The sequence below is a fragment of the Diadema antillarum genome, unplaced genomic scaffold (genome assembly GCF_040938485.1).
Source record: "Diadema antillarum isolate AM-2024a unplaced genomic scaffold, OU_Dant_1.0 scf00000167, whole genome shotgun sequence".
In the NCBI taxonomy this organism is placed as follows: Eukaryota; Metazoa; Echinodermata; class Echinoidea; order Diadematoida; family Diadematidae; genus Diadema; species Diadema antillarum.
Window position 1 is genome coordinate 3317749 of NW_027271056.1, and position 16995 is coordinate 3334743.

Consider the following 16995-nt stretch of genomic DNA (forward strand, 5'->3'; position numbering starts at 1 on the left):
TATCCCTGGTTGCCAACAGTAGATGGCAGGTTTGATTCTCAGTGGTTCCTCTTTCCAACATCTTTATTAACAAGAGGCCCGCGGGTCTAGCACTCACCTGAGTATCGCAAGTTCACCTTTCACGCAGTCACTAATCTAAATTGCACACAGCTCTACCAAAATTTGACAAGGCATTCCCAAGTAGAAGATGAACATGGAATATACAATTAGGGCCCAAATTCAGACCCCTCCCCCCACTCATAGTATCAATTTTAGCTCTATCACTTTTGTAAGATTCCTTAATTTGGGGGGATTGGGGAGGGGGGCAGGAGCATGGTGTCCATTTTCACAAATTGAGATCCTAACCCCCTAGGGATGCTACCTGCCAAGTTTGGTAAACATCCATCACGAGGTTTTCAAGAAGAAGATGAAAATGTACAATTTAGGCCCCAATTTGGACCTCCCCCCGCAAGGGGGCACCGCTGCCTGGATCTGCTAGAAACAAACTTGAAACTACAGTCATTAATGTACTAACTCATAGTATTAACTTAGCTCTATCACTTCTGATTCTAGAGAAGATTTTTAAAGATTCCTTAATTTTGGGAGGTTTGGGTCTCTTAGGGCCCTCCAGGTGGGACATTGTGCCCATTTTAACAAATTGAGATCCTATGCCCCTAGGGATGCTACCTGCCAAATTTGGTGAAAATGGGTCATGGGGTTCTCAAGAAGAAGATGAAAATGTACAATTTAGGCCCCATTAGGACCCCTCCCCACCCCCTCCCCTGGGTCCCAAGGGGGGGGGGGGGGGGCACCCCTGATTCACCCCTGATTCCGCCATGACATGAACAAACTTGAAACTACAGTCATCAATGTACTAACTTATAGTATTAACATAGCTGTATCACATCTGGTTCTAGAGAAGAAGATTTTTAAAGATACCTTAATTTTGGGAGGTTTGGGGCCTGTTGGGGCCCCCTTGGTAGGACATGGTGCCCATTTGAACAAATTGAGATCCTAACCCCCTAGCAATGCTACCTGCCAAGTTTGGTGAAAATCCATCACTTGAGGTTTTCAAGAAGATGATGAAAATGCACAATTTAGGCCCCATTAGGACCCCTCCCTACCCCCCTCCCTTGGGTCCCAAGGGGGGCACCCCTGGATCTGCCATGAACAAACTTGGAACTACAGTCATTAATCTACTAACTCATAGTATTAACTTAGCTCTATCACTTCTGGTTCTAGAGAAGATTTTTAAAGATTCCTTAATTTTGGGGGGTTCGGGGCCCCCTGCAGGCCCCCTGGGTAGGGCATGGTGCCCATTTTAACAAATTGAGATCCTAACCCCCTCGGGATGCTACCTGCCAAGTTTGGTGAAAATCGGTCTTGGGGTTTTCAAGAAGAATATGAAAATGTAAAAAGTTTACGCACGACGGACGAAGAGCGATCGCAATAGCTCACTTGAGCCTTCGGCTCAGGTGAGCTAAAAATGTAGATCAGCAGTTTGCGATCTTACAAATTTCATTTGTACAGAGGGCAGACAAAAAAAAAAAAAAAAAAAACTTTTCAGCTGCCCAACAATCGATGTTACCTGCAAATGCAGAAACAGAAAAATCAGTGGATATCAATTTAATTTGTAATTGTGAAAGTATTCTAGCTCTTCAGAGTGTACTGCAATGTATCATTTGATGGGAGAGTAAAGTGCCACTTACCTCATTATTACTAAGTGATCCTCCAATTGAGGGAGGAGTACTTGTCAGCCATGTTCACATCCATACGTTAACATACCATACCTCAGCCATGATTTTGATTGTGTTTGCACTTTTCTGCTGGTATTAACCATAATATAGCTGATATCATCAACATGATTAGCCTCTCATGTTCACTTGTGTCATTCTATTATGTCATTTGTATGTATATCTGCTGGAAATATTTTGAATGACATGTATATTCATCTAATTATTTGAATTTAGAAATGTGTTTGCACTTTGTGCTTTTACTGTCCTCTTTGTTTAATTATGGACTTTGACTCTTTTCCACAGCCGTTTTGACAGATTGCCTGTATATGTTGAAAACTTTTAGTCAGAACTTAAAAGACGCTGTGGTGATTTGAGCAACTTGTAGCATGTGAATATCATTCTTTTAAAATCTCTGTAAGCAAGCAATACAGATCAATTTTTATTTAATGTCTTCATGTACTCCTAGCTTTAAATCTGTGATCATTGAATGTCATTGAACATTTGGTACTATCAAAGTGCTGTGAAACATGGCCATTTTTCTCCTTGATCTTTTGGTTGACTTTGTCAGTAAAGAGAAAAATGAGTGGCAATGCTACCATGCCTGAGAGAAACCCTGTCAGTGGTTACTCAATGCTTATGGATTGCCATTCCATTTGTATGGGATCTGTAAATTTCCTCTGTGAATGATCCTCCTTTCACTTAGCTTGTACTTTCCGCTTACTGAGTGCATATCAATCATGTCTGTTTTTGTTGTGTTGGATGTGCTTTCTATTCAATATACCTCAATCTCAACGAATGTGTGATCTATTCAGTATACCTCTATCAAAACGGATGTGCTATCTATTCAATATACCTCTATCACAATGAATGTGCTATCTATTCAATATACCTGCAGCATATCACACCTCGGGTCTTTACACATTTATTTCATAATGTGATGTAGAATGTCTACTCAATTATTGAATCATGGACAGTTTGTTGTTTCAGGAGATTATAACTCAAAAGTAGTGAAAATTATCAGGGGAAAAAAACAGCGGTCATTATTGATACTGCAGTTATTTTGAGCTCGCTCTGTCGAGTAACCTCTACAGAATCTGATAAACCTATGCCCTCTACAATTACTTCCTAGAGCCTCAGGGAGTAACTATTGCATGCCTTATCACATAAAGTGCTTATTTTGTGCTTACTAGAATAAGCTAGGTGGTAATCTCATCTTTCTTATATCAAATGTATTTCATCAACTGTGAATCAAAATAGCCCTTTATGGTATTTTTGTTTCAAGATAAAGATCCTAGAGCTTGCAAACTCTCTTCCAAACTTTTAATTTATCTTTCTCATTTATCATTTTGTTTCCAGGACAAGAGAGTGAAAACATCATTTATGTAAAGACTCCCCAAGTTCAGCTGGAAGGCCACTCAAGCGTTCTCATCGCTGCTGATTGGCTCGCTGGTGGAAAGCAGCTGGTTACAGCATCATGGGATAGGACGGCAAACCTCTATGACCTGGAGACATCAGCTATAGTGCATGCTTTGACTGGTATAGCCTATGCTGTATTTCTCTTAGCTTTGAGTGGTATTCTTAATGATTTGTGAGATGACAATCAAATCCATAATTTGATAGCTATACTATATGTGTTATATGGTACTGTAATTGTGCTTGACCCACAATTATCTTTCTTAATTTGCAAATGATTCAAAGAGCCTCTACATTATGCATGAGTACCCTACCCTTTTTTATTCAAACTTTGTGATGGCATAATGAAATTACTTTGGCTTGAGTATACATAAAAATGTAAATTCCTTCACATCTGTGTAGAGACTTACATGTACATGTATTTCCTCTGGAAATTTTATTTGACAGAATTTCAAAATGAAATAGCTCCTACTATTACTCAAATGTCACACTGTAACACAACTTTTAATCATGTCAATGAAACTTATGGGCAAGTTACACAGAGCATTTTTTTCTCTTGATGAATCAAAAGTGAATGTCGATTTGATATTAATATTGATTGTTATCATCACTCTGCTGCGTAGAGTGGCATGAGACTTACCGTTGTGACTCCGCCCACTTCCTAACCAGGTCACGACCAGGAGCTCACCCATGCCTGTGCCCACCCATCTCAGAAGATGGTGGTGACATCGTCAATGGACACCACATTTCGTCTGTGGGACTTCCGTGACCCCAGCATACACTCGGTCAACGTGTTCCAAGGCCATACAGAGTACGTATTGAAGTGAATGTTTTTAACCCTTCGTGTGCTTACATCCTGATGGTTACATAAAACCCCATAGCATTGTACACACTCTCCAAAGTCCCTGCCACAGACAGGGTTATAGAAGTAAAGACTTACTATTCTCAAGCAGTGGAATATCAATGAAGGGCTTGCTCTCTCTATCGATGTCAATAAACTTTGAGACATAACACAGCATTTGCCCAGTTTTATATGCAAGAATGGTTGTACTGTCTCGTCCTACTGTTGTGATATTATCTGTCAAACACTATACTTTACTGTAATGTGAACAGACACAAATTGTTTTTAAAGGGACTGTACAGCACTGGTTGAGGTGAGGATTCGGGTTTATAACATTTTTGGTGAGATAATGAGAAACCCTTATATGAAATATGAAGAGCATGTAATTTTAAGAAGGATTCGGCATTTATTTGATGAAAAATAACCTTGAAATGGCTGAGACATCCAAGAAAGCCATCCTAATAAAATTGACAGTCCACGTCTTTTATTAGGGTCTCTTTGTTTTTCATAGTTTTTAGATATCTCAGTGGTTTCACAACCGATTTTCATCAAATAAACTTTTGATTCCCCTTAGAATTGTATGTGCTCTTTAACATTTCATAAGAGTGGTTTCTAAATGTGTCGCAAAATGTTTCAAGCTGAATCCTCACCTCAACCAGTACTGTACAGTCCCTTTAAGATACAGTTGATTAGCTAGTTATTGTTCTTTTGAAGCTAATTAATTTGACAGCTCGTGACTTATAACAAGAAACTTTGATTCTCAATAGGATTTGCTACCAAAAAACACCCCCACTGAAGTGTCGTAGATTCACACTGCTCCCCCGCCCCCATTCTTTGCCCACTACAAACAACATTGATTGGGATTTGCAAAGGCGTGTTGCAAAGGAAAGCAACTGCAAAATACTGAAAAATACTAATGGTTGTTTGGAAATGCTTCAATCCATTATTACTGTCTTTTTGCACTTTGTCCATCATGGCTTCCAGTTCGGTAACCTCGGCTGCGTTTGCCTCAGGTGACAAGGTCGTGAGCGGATCTGATGACCGGACAGTGAAGGTGTGGGATCTGAAGAACATGAGAACGCCACTAGCAATGGTCAGAACTGACTCTCCAGTCAACAGGTAGGGACAAATAACCTTCTGTTTTTGTTTCTACCTGTGCCCCCAAACTGTGAAACTTGCCTCCTTCTTCATATTTGTCAATCCCAAACCACAAAAATGATTCCATATATAGACACAAGACCTACCTGTTGAATTTGTTGTAGTTAAGACGTAGATATTCATTATGAAGAGTGTAATAAGTGTAGATATATTAAATGTTTGTAATTTAGTTACAATAATGTAATTTACCTTGTATAATGATAATGTGTATTGCTTCTACAATGTATGACACATGTTATATAAGTGTTTTAGTTTCTAGCTATTGGCAATTACTAACTGAAAATATTGTTATCTCAAACCTTGCTGTTTTTCCTTTTTCTAGGCTATCCATATCACCAACCAGCAACATTATGGCAATACCACAGGATAACCGAAACATCAGGCTGTACGATCTCAATGGAGTTCGTGTTGGGCGCCTTCCGCGTAGTAACAGACAGGTAAGTTTCCATGGGAATCATATCTTCTTCTCGGTTAAACTGTCCGTAAGTTACTGACTGTATCTAATGCACTGACTCACCGATTTTTGTCTCGCCCACCGGAGGTGAAGGCGAGACTAAGGGATCCAGATGGCGTCAGTCCGTCGTCTGTCTGACGTCTGTCCGTCGTCCGTCCGTCGTCCGTCCGTCGTCCGTCACAAATGTTAAAGTTTACCTGCATGACTCTCTTATGATGCATAACTTGGCAACTGTTACAGCAATGGCAGCCATACTTGGGTGATAGAAGTACTAGGGGTATCTTCATGTTATGGTGTTGTCGGAGGTCATGTGATGATGTCAAAGGTCATTTGAGGTCATATATTAAAGAGTATGTGGAAGACTCTCTTTTCTATGTTAAATTTTACCTGCAAGACTCTCTTTTGACAAATAACTTCACATAAGTTGCTTTGATTACAACCTAACTTGGGTCATAGATGCACTGGGGGTACCTTCATGTTATGGTGCCATTGGAGGTCACAGGATAAGGTCAAAGGTCATTTGAGGTCATATGTTAAAGTTTACTTGCAAGACTCTCTTATCACACATAACTCAGCACATATTGCTACAATGGCAATCAAACTTGGGTGATGGTAGATGTCTCTTGGGAAGTTGAAGGTAACCACAAGGTCAAAGGTCACAGACAGGGGTCAACGAACTTTTAGGGCCCAATGTTAAGTTTTTAGGGCGCATTTCGTTTATGGCTCATAACTTTTGATCCCTTTGTCCGTTTGTGACGAAACTTAGATGGAAGATGTCCCTTGGGGAGGTGAAGGTCGTCACAAGGTCAAAGGTCACAGACAGGGGTCAACAAACTTTTAGGGCCCAATGTTATGTTTTTAGGGCACGCTTTGATTGTGGCTCATGACTTTTGATCCCTTTGTCCGTTTGTGACCAAACTTGGACGGCAGATGTCCCTTGGGGAGTTAAAGGTCATCACAAGGTCAAAGGTCACAGAAAGGGGTCAACAAATTTTTAGGGCCCAATGTTAAGTTTTTATGGCGCGTTTCGATTATGGCTCATTACTTTTGATCCCTTTGTCCGTTTGTGACCAAACTTGGATGGTAAATTTCCCTTGGGGTGTTGAAGGTCACCACAAGGTCAAAGGTCATAAGCAGGTCAATTAACTTCTGGGAGTTATAAAAAATAGACACAATTTGGCACAATAGACATAGACACAATTTGGCACTTGCCTTGTGTAATTACGGTTTATAGTGACCTCGTCTACAGCCACTATGTCTATTTTCCAATTGGTCTACTGGCATATCGTCTATTACCGATTCGTCTAATACCCATTTGGTCTACAACTCGTTTTGTCCAGTACCCATATTGTCTAATAGTCACTTTGCCCACTACCCGTACTGTCTAATACCCAACTCGTCTAAGGAGCATTTCGTCTACAAAACAATTGATCTAATAGCCAAATCGTCTACACTCACAATGTCTATTTGCCATGTCGTCTAATATCTATTTTGTCTACTACTAGTTAGTCTACTCCCACCTCGTCTACAAGTCATTTAGTCTACATTCACTTTGTCTAGTTATCATATCGTCCAACCCTTAGTTTGTCCATACCCAATATGGTCTATACCCATCTGGTCTACTCCCAACTCGTCTACTCCCAATTTGTCTACTTCCAACTGGTCTACTCCCAATTGGTCTACTCCCAATTGGTCTACTCCATATTGGTCTACTCCCAATTTGTCTACTCCCAATTGGTCTATACTCGTCTATACCCAATTGGTGTACTCCCAACTGATATAGTTTTACTCTCAACAATTTACCCAAACTGATCATTTCCATCTGGTCATGCTAATACTGAATATACCACTTTGTCTGGTGTCCAGTCCGTCTCACTGTCATGAACTATTCATATTAAACCCTGCCCTTGATTAGCACAAAAATCAATATTAGACTATTCTAGTTGTTAATTATTCCGCACATGCTGAATATAAAGACATACTAATCAATGGTGAGACCTGACTATCCAGTCTACATTCTGGCCGTAAAATAACTAAATAATGATAAACTAGCTCAGTTACAATCCTCCATCACAAACGAATTGTCAGTCATACGAAACAGAATTACATTTCGACCGTCCACCCCAGTCCACCCGTACCTCCGTGCGCATGCATGCAGCGATCTTGGCGGGATCCCGAATGAGGAATATCGAGTACGAGTGTAATTTGATTTTCATTGCGTTTGGTACACTAGTTAAATTGCACATCCACCACAAAAATAACACAGCAAGTTTTTCACACTGTGACATTATCTTTTTTTCCTAAAAAATTGTCATAATTAGAACATAAAAATGTAAACCAAATGGGGCACCAACAGTGTTCAACCTATTTCACTGGGAAAAAAGAAACTGGATGAAGTAGACTTAAATAACAAAAAAAAAAACAAACTATAACTAGTAGTAGACCAGTTGGGAGTAGACTAGTTGGCAGTAGACGAGTTGGCAGTAGATGAGTTGGCAGTAGATGAGTTGGCAGTAGACGAGTTGGGTGTAGACCAGTTGGGTGTAGACTAGTTGGGTGTAGACGAGTTGGGAGTAGACCACTTGGGTGTAGACGAGTTGGGAGTAGACCAATTGGGAGTAGACAAGTTGGGAGTAGACCAACTGGGTGTAGACCAGTTGGGATTAGACCAATTGGGAGTAGACCAGTTGGCAGTAGACCAGTTGGGAGTAGACTGACTGGTTATTAGACTAATTGACTATTAGACAATGAGTTGTAGGCCAATTGGCTATTAGACAAAATGAGCTGTAGACTATTTTATTCATAGACCTTATGATTAATAGACGAAATGGTCAATAGACATAATGGGTGTTAGACGAAATGTGACTTAGACAAATTGGACATTAGATAAAATGGCTAGTAGACGAAATGACAATTAGACTAATTGGCATATAGACAAAATGGTTGGTAGACGAGTTGGTAGTAGACAAAGTGAGTTTAGACGAGATGGCATTAGACTAGGTGGACAGTGGACAGGGTGGTTGTAGACGAGGTGCCAATTTACCCTAATTACTAGAGTGTAGACAACCTCGCCTACATCGACCTTGCACAAGTCAAAAATTGGCTGATTATACTCTGGAGGAGAATAAACATATTTAATTTCATTGTGTAAGTCAAAGGATGTTCCCTAGTCCTTTTGGGTTCTACTCAGGCAAGGTCGACTGTATGTTGAATTTCAGAAAAGAGCTACTTGACTAAAATGCATTTTTCCTTGTCCAATCAGGGTCACCATAGGATGGTGTGCTGCACGGCTTGGAATGACGAGAGCACCACTTGCAACCTCTTCAGCTGCGGCTTTGACCGCCAAGTCCTTGGCTGGCATGTGGGCATCATCCCTGGCTGAATGTCAAGAGCGCCCCCATTGGTGGAAGGGAGAAACTAGGCTGTGACCCAACGATATTTGAGAAGCAGCATGTACCATGCACAGGAATTTGAATGCAATATGCAATGTTTGTTGCCCAATGTCCATCTCCTATGTAATAAACACCACCAGCTAAGGTTTCTAAGCTGAACATGACCATCTTCATTTGAAAGTTTCTTATCAGTATACAGACCGAAGCCATAACTTTTGCCACATATGATTATGTATCCACTTTTTGCCATGTATAAAAAATACGTATCTACATTCACTCTTTACCATGCATATGCATGCAGGATCCTCTTCAACAGTTGCAATGCTTTGCAAAGCACCATATTGGTGTTGAATATTAAAGAGACATTAGGATTTGATTCAAGTTTGCTTGATATCACAACTAGTCTAGTCTTCATGCTACGACATTGCATCATTGTATTGTGAGGAAATAAGCATCTTGTTGAGGCTTGAAGAGATGCCTTCAGCTTTGAAATGATAATTCGAGGAATTTCAAACAAAAATATCTCCTTGCTAGTCAGGTAGACTGTTCAATGAAATCTTGAAGTTATATTGCTAGTATGCAAAGTGCCATTGTAAAGTTCTGTGAAAAATTTGTGATCTTACATGTGAGGGATATTCCACCAAGTAGCAAATGGATACAATATCAGTCATGTGAATAAGGTATGTGTCTCTCTTTTGACTGTATTTTCTGATATGTCATAACCCTGATGTTTGCCATGCCCTCTTTTGGGGGCTGACTAGCGCGGGTTTACTCTTTGCTGTATATCAGCAAGTTGCTTGCTTGCTCTAAACATGGTTTGACTTCCATGATCATCACATTCATGTGTCATTTGAGTTGGTTATTTCATCTGGCATTAAGAATGTGTGAAGTATAATCAAATAATGAGACAAGATCTGGTGGGCGTTTCATCAACGAGTTCGTCGGAGGTTTTCACCGACAAATTTGCTATCAGCCAATCAGAAGCAAGGATTTCAGTAGCTTTTAACAGTTGTCAGTGTAAATCACTGACAAAAAGTTTCATGAAACGGTTCCCTGGGGGCGTTTCATCAACGAGTTCGTTGGAGGTTTTCACCGACAGATTTGCTATCAGCCAATCAAAAGCAAGGATTTCAGTAGCTTGAAACGGTCCCCAGGTATGATTGAAGTGTGATACAAGTCTGCACCTCTGGACACACACTACCGAGCACCACAGGGGATATGATTGTGTTTTACATTTCACTGATACCCTACTGGAGTTGACTTTAAAGAATGGAAGATTAAGGTGCGTTCATGTTCACAAACTTGTGGCACCAATGTGTGTGCTGCAGAATGAGGCTTTTACATTGAGTTGCCTTACAGCTGCAAATCATTAAAGGAGACCTCCGGATGGTTTTCAGACTTTTACACTTGAACAACTATGAATTAGTTGTACTGAGGGCAGAGTTTCAGAATTTATAGTGATTGAGATGAGGAATAACTGTTTTCAAAATTTATAACAAATTGCAATGAACAAGGATGATGACATGGCAGCCTCACCATAAGAATGTATGAGTTGGGGCTCGGGGAAGCAGAACAAAAGAAGAAGGCATGCATAGATTCTGCACAAGTGAACTTGTTAGGCAAGTGGTATTGTAATGGAATTACACCGCTACATTTCTGAAATATGTGAGGCTCCTATGTCATCAACACTGTTCAGTGTAATTTGTTTAAGGTTTTTCAGAGTATTGGTTTCTCAGCTCAAGAACTGCGATAAATTCCACAAATCTATGTGCGGAACTGTCGATTTATGCACTACATGATGTGAAATTATGAAAATCGTCTGGAATGCCCCTTTAAATGAATAATGTGCAGACAAGTATTCATAAGATTACATGGAATGACGAGTGTCTTGTATTTCATTAACACCCAACATCATTAATTACCATGATGTCAGTAATTAAGTGCACAAATTTCTGCACATCAACAGATCGGACTGCAAGTAATTTTCACAAGAAGTACTATAACTTGCTACCATTTCTGTAATCTTTCATTCATTTCAAAATCAGGTGGATTACCCAAGTGTTTAGGAAATGCTGTAAAATTATTGAACAGGCATAAACCAGGTATATGGCTGTATGTATCCATCAAGGAAAAAAAAAAAAAAAAAAACCTGCTCTTTGTATTGTGCAATTATCTTGGACCTCTGGTATTTTTTTTTTTCTGTATACTTGGACTGATTTCAGCTATTTTCACATCAGGGGCCCGTTGCATAAAAGTAACTTTGCCATCTAATGGTAACTTCCATAGAATTCTTGATTTTGATTGGCTGTTGAGTATTGTTGCCATGGTAGTTACCATTGGATGGCAAAGTTACCATAATTGTAACTTTTATGCAACGGGCCCCAGAAGTTGATTGCTGAGAACGCTTTGTGTGTACACATGGGAAATATGTAAAGAAAGCTATTTGTGTCCTGATAGGTTATAAAGATTGGAGGCTGAAGTGTAAATTGTAACAATGTTGAAAATTTGTTGCCAGCTTATGATGATGTAGACATCATGATCTATATAGTGAAACAATAGCTAAGGGATGCCAGTCTTCAGGTAACTGCCTGAATTCGGGCCCTGGTAAAATTTCAGGCCCTTTTGTCTACAAAGGCTTCATGTAGATGTATTTCAGGTCCTCTGTTTTGTTCTAATTGGCATCCCTGGTCAGAATCCCTGACTAATGAAACTGTCAGATTTCACCAGTGAAGGCAAATGTCATGTATATTTGGGGTGCCTGCCTTCATTAAAGGCATGGTATAGTTTTGGTTGAGATGGGAATTCAGGTTTCATCTTTTTGCAAGCTAATGAGAAACCACTTTAGTAATATGTGATATATTAAAGAGTATACAATTCAAAAAGAAATAAAATGTTTACTTGATGAAAATCGGTTTTGAAATGGCCGGGATATCCAAAAACAAAGTGAAGCTAATCCAAGATGGGACCCACCTTTTATTATGACCACTTTGTTTTGTTTTTTGATATCTCAGCCATTTGTAAGCTGATTTTCAAGGGTACCATAAACTTTGAATTCCTCTTAGGATTGTATGCTCTGTAGTATTTCATGTAAGTGGTTTCTAATTATCTCGCAAAAAGATACAATTTGAATCCCCATCTCAACCAAAACTATACCATCCCTTTAATTTGAAACAGTCATGATGTTTTCTTTGTGACAGCTGTATTTTCTTTCTGATGTTAGAACATTGCTAGGCGTGTAAGATTAGAAAGATTGCAAATTGATGTTCCTCAAAAAGTGTATCATATATCTTTGTCTTCTCTATTTATTTATCTTTATTTTTGCTGGCATATTGTGACAATTTCTTAAAGGAACTGGTGATGAGTATGTGTGCTGTATGCTGAGTACATGGAAGATATTGATATATTTTTAATATACTTTTCCCTCCATATTTGTGTGTTGTGTTTTGGTTTGGAAATTTGTATCTAAATGAGGCATCTGTTGGAAGAATGATTTTCTCCCTCTTACTACCATTTTAAAGTATTTTGTTGAATTATATTTTACCAGTACTTCTTTGCAAGAGGATATTGGGACATTCAAGGTGTTTCATTTTGCATGTTGTGGATCTGTGATATGGTATAGTCGTGTTGCTATAACATTGAGTTGCACATTGTCCATGAATTAGAACACTACTGAAAACTGATCTCCCCAATTGTGGCATTTTCCACTATCCTTGTGCAATATGAAATGAATTTCAAGGGTTCTGCTTGTGCAAGTTGGCAAAGGTAGTATGGAAATCTATCTATTCTTGTAGATTACTTTCTCATCAGCATCTACAATGTTTGAAATGGTTATGAAGAGAACCCTGTTTATAGCCAATATAGCTTTACATATTATGAATAACTTTTTTATTTATGAGTTTGCTCACAGTTTCAATCACTGTGAATCAGAGTTTGCTGTTTCACCTCAGCGGTGGGATGGAAATTTGTACATTGTTTACTAATTTTGTTTTATGTAGTCATAGGCTGATTTACCAAGAATTTCAAATTTGTGGATAGATGTTATCTGAGGATAAGATAATAGCTGTTAAACTCAGCTGTCCATGTAGAATATAATCCGTTTCTTTGAATCCAGTTTGCGTGCTTTAGCTGTTCCTCTGTTGGACAAGTCCCAGCAAGTCCCAGGCAAGTTTTGTGACTGTCGGAAAACAACTTGGTTGATCAGTGTATGGTACATGATATTTGAATTGGATGGTAAACCTTTCTACTTGTGTTTTAGTCTCAGTGCTTACCAGCAGATATGCATGATACAGCACGTAGCATTAAAAAAAAGGGGGGGGGGGGGGGAAAGAGGAGAACAATAACATCAAGAAAAAGCTATGTCATGCAGAAATAGCCATAACATAGCCATGACATAAGAATGACTAGAGACTGGTATATTGGTATACAGTACATGTACAATGTATTCAGATTCAGTGCGTACCCTTATAACAAAGGTACAAGTTCGTGACAGCCAGATGGCTTGCATGGCATATCAACAAGTAATACATGTATGTGCAAACTAAATGCAGAATATTGGAATGCATTGAGGATTTACAGATGAACTGAATGCTTGTTGCATAAATTTGAATACATTAGTGAATGTAATATTTCAACACTACAAAGGTCAGGTTTCTTCATGTATTGTGGTTGTTTTTATTTCATCCATGCAATTTTAAAGGATAAAACGGCTAGCTGTGTATCTGTTTTATTCATATATAGGAGTTTATGACAGTGGTCTGTTGTAATCACGTGAAAGTGTAGAGGCAGCTTCTATTGAAGGAGTGATTCGTTCACAAAGATTCAAGTTTTAGAGAGATGATCACTGTTATGTAGACCAAATGATTTCAAACATCCCCACCCATTACCAGTGAGTTGAGTTTGGTTACTACTTGATAAATCTTCAAGAACATTGTGTGATTTTTTTAAATCAGTTTGTATGTGTGTATGTGTTTGTGTTTGTGTGTAAGTGTATGTGTGTTGGTGTGTGTGTGTGTGTGTGTGTGTGTGCACGTGTGTGTGTGTTTGAATACCTTTTAATCTTGTGTTTGCGCCAGGAGATAGTAGATGACAGTTAGTACGCTGTATTCCCAGTTTCAAGAAAAATGAGAGACTTTAATGAAATTACTACCAAGGGTGTATTTCTGTAAATACCAAGAAACCTATGATGAAGGTATGGTGTACAACAAATCACTGTTACTGCCTGGTGTTGCTATGGTGATGACATATGAGTTAGACATGATGCTAGTGTTGCATTTTGCCAGAACTCTTTCTTATGGTGCAGGAAGATTTTGCTGTACGCTAATCTTGAAAACTTTTTTTTTCCTCAGTGTTGCATATATTTGTACTATAATTACTGTCCATTTGAAGGGAAATGAGAATACTTGTCTGACTACATGGTGTAATGTGGCCTAAACTGTAGTGGTAAATTGCAAAGCTACTTGGATTTCCTTGTGCTCAGTTTGCGGGCATTACCTGACAAATTTCAATGCTGATGTCTTGAGTCTATAATTAGTCTATGCTAGATGGAACATTGATATATAAGTGAACATCTGTCATGCTGATTCTTATGATGAAATCATTGATGGATCATAGAATGGCTTAGAGGTGTTTCTACATGCTTTAGAAGAAAGACAGTTTCATGGCTCAAAGTTGTATCAGATTTTTAGGTTGATACCAAATAAAAATTGATGGCTAACCTTGAATGGAGCAAGCATACTAAATTAATGATTGTAAAATGTATAGAACAAGACCTTCTTGTGATACTCTGTTGCTATGGAAAATGTGACCACAATAACTTTCTGTCATTCATTTGTATGCATATTTGTATAATATAAAGTTAATAACTTTAATTCAAACCCCTTGCATTTGCATACTTTGTCATTTTTGTTAGATGTGAAAATACAGTGTACAACAAATTATTGTGATAAGCCATTGAGAAAGTACTCATTTCACTCATAAAAATAATATAATAGATACATGCAGATGTAACATGAGTCCCCAAATCTACAAACTACAACAGTATTTTAATTGTTACAAAAGAAAATATGTTTAACATAGGTCTATACAACACCTACAAACTGGTACATCAAATAAATCATACATTCACACACTTTAGTATGTTGGTACATGGTACATAAACAAAACAGGAACATGGGATAAACGTAGTACGTAGCTATCAAAAGATTGTGAGTTTAAAGATCGATATCAACTAATTATTCTTGGTATTTGTAACCTGCTAAGGTCATTTTTTCAATTAGCCGTAATGTCAACAATGAACAAGGCTCCATGAACATAATTATTTTTTTTCCAATAACAAGCAAACATCTATTGAAGAATTCGTCTCCTTGGATTCATTCAGGATTAAAGGTCCTGTTTACCTTTGGGAGCAGTGATTTAAAAATTTTCAAGATATCACATTTGATGCATATGTGTAAATCTGTTGTATCACAAGACATCCTGCCATATCAAATTTTTGCAATAAAGCCTAAAATATAAGAAGATATCTGTATTTTTCTCAATAAACCATAACTGTAGACGGTTTAGTCTGGAAACATTTTTATCATAACTATTGTTCACATTTTGTGTATTTAACAATACCTAACATCGATTATACGGATTCAAATTTATACAGTGGTTGTTTCTATCCCTAATTCACATTTAGAACTATTTTAAAGCACTAATGCTGGTTTTTTGTTTCATTTGCAAATGGTAAACTAGAGATTGTAATTTGTCATCACCGACAAATTAAGGTGATCCGATTTTTTTTTATCAATGATTCGAGTCCTGATCGCAATAGGCATGACCATACAAGTTTCATCTGTGTTTAGAGACATTAGCCGTGTTATGTTTGGATTCTCATTTAGCAAAGGGAGTCATATCTGCCATGTTTGGTACCAAATTCTGTATACACTATAACGAAGAAACAGCAACAAGTACATATGACCTTTGACCCACCTTTGCACTCCCAAGATACCATCTGATGAAATAGTGGTTATTTTGTGAAATGATTCTCGCGACATCGTCTATACGTGTGAAAAATATGGGAAAGATAGGACAGGTATTCACCAAGATACAAGATGAAACATTTATGACCTTTGACCCTAATTTACATACCCAAGATGTTGTCTGATCTAGTAGCTGTTATTTTATGAAATAATGTACCTGACATGAACTAAACATGTGCAAAATATGGGGGTGTTAGGGGCTGTTTTTCTTGAGTTATTGCAAAGAAAGTTGCAGAAAAAAAAAAGAAATATCTCAATACACAGAAGATAAGCTTTAATTTCAACCAAGTTTTTTATCGTGATCCCGACATCGTATGAAAAAAACGAAGGGCAACGTCACGATAGCGCAAAGTCTCAGCTACAACATATTAAAATCTGGGGGAAATTCACCGAAGGGTAAGTGAGCTAGTGCTCGATAAAGACAACCATGTCAATTTTCACATTTAAAAAAATTCCCTCCCAGAGATAACACGTCATCACGAAGATACAAAAAGAAGTACAGCTTGTACATATGACCTTTGACCTCAATTTGCACAGACAAGATGGCATCTAAGTAAAAAGTAGTTATTTTGTGAAATGATCCTTGTAACATGGTCTTTGCTCGTGCAAAATATGGGAAAGATAGGACATGTATTCACTAAGATACATGATGAAACACTTATGACCTTTGACCCTAATTTACATACCCAAGATGGAGTCCGATCAAGTAGTTGTTATTTTATGAAATAATTTACGTGACATGAACTAAACATGTGCAAAATATGGAAGTGATAGAGGCCGTTTTTCTTGAGTTATATTGCATAGAAAGTTGCAGAAAGAAAGAAATATCTCAATACATCGAAGATAAGTCTGAATTTCAACCAAAATTTTTGACGTGATTCCGACATCTTATGAAAAAACTAAGGGCACACTAACGGTAGCGTAAAGTCTCAGCTACAACATATTAAAATCTGGGAGAAATTTACAGAAGGGTAAGTGAGCTAGTGCTCGATAAAGATAG

General features: G+C 38.2%; 1 protein-coding gene across 1 annotated transcript in view; it reads left to right on the forward strand.

The window, feature by feature from the left end:
* Positions 1 to 9132, forward strand: part of LOC139722549 (WD repeat-containing protein 37-like) — a 28517-nt gene extending 19385 nt beyond the window's left edge. The window contains exons 9-13 of the mRNA XM_071633838.1: positions 3072 to 3251; positions 3798 to 3939; positions 4954 to 5088; positions 5450 to 5564; positions 8844 to 9132. Of these exons, the coding sequence (XP_071489939.1) occupies positions 3072 to 3251; positions 3798 to 3939; positions 4954 to 5088; positions 5450 to 5564; positions 8844 to 8963 (692 nt within the window). The 3' untranslated portion in view covers positions 8964 to 9132. The remainder of the gene's footprint in view (positions 1 to 3071; positions 3252 to 3797; positions 3940 to 4953; positions 5089 to 5449; positions 5565 to 8843) is intronic.
* Positions 9133 to 16995: the final 7863 nt, after the last annotated feature.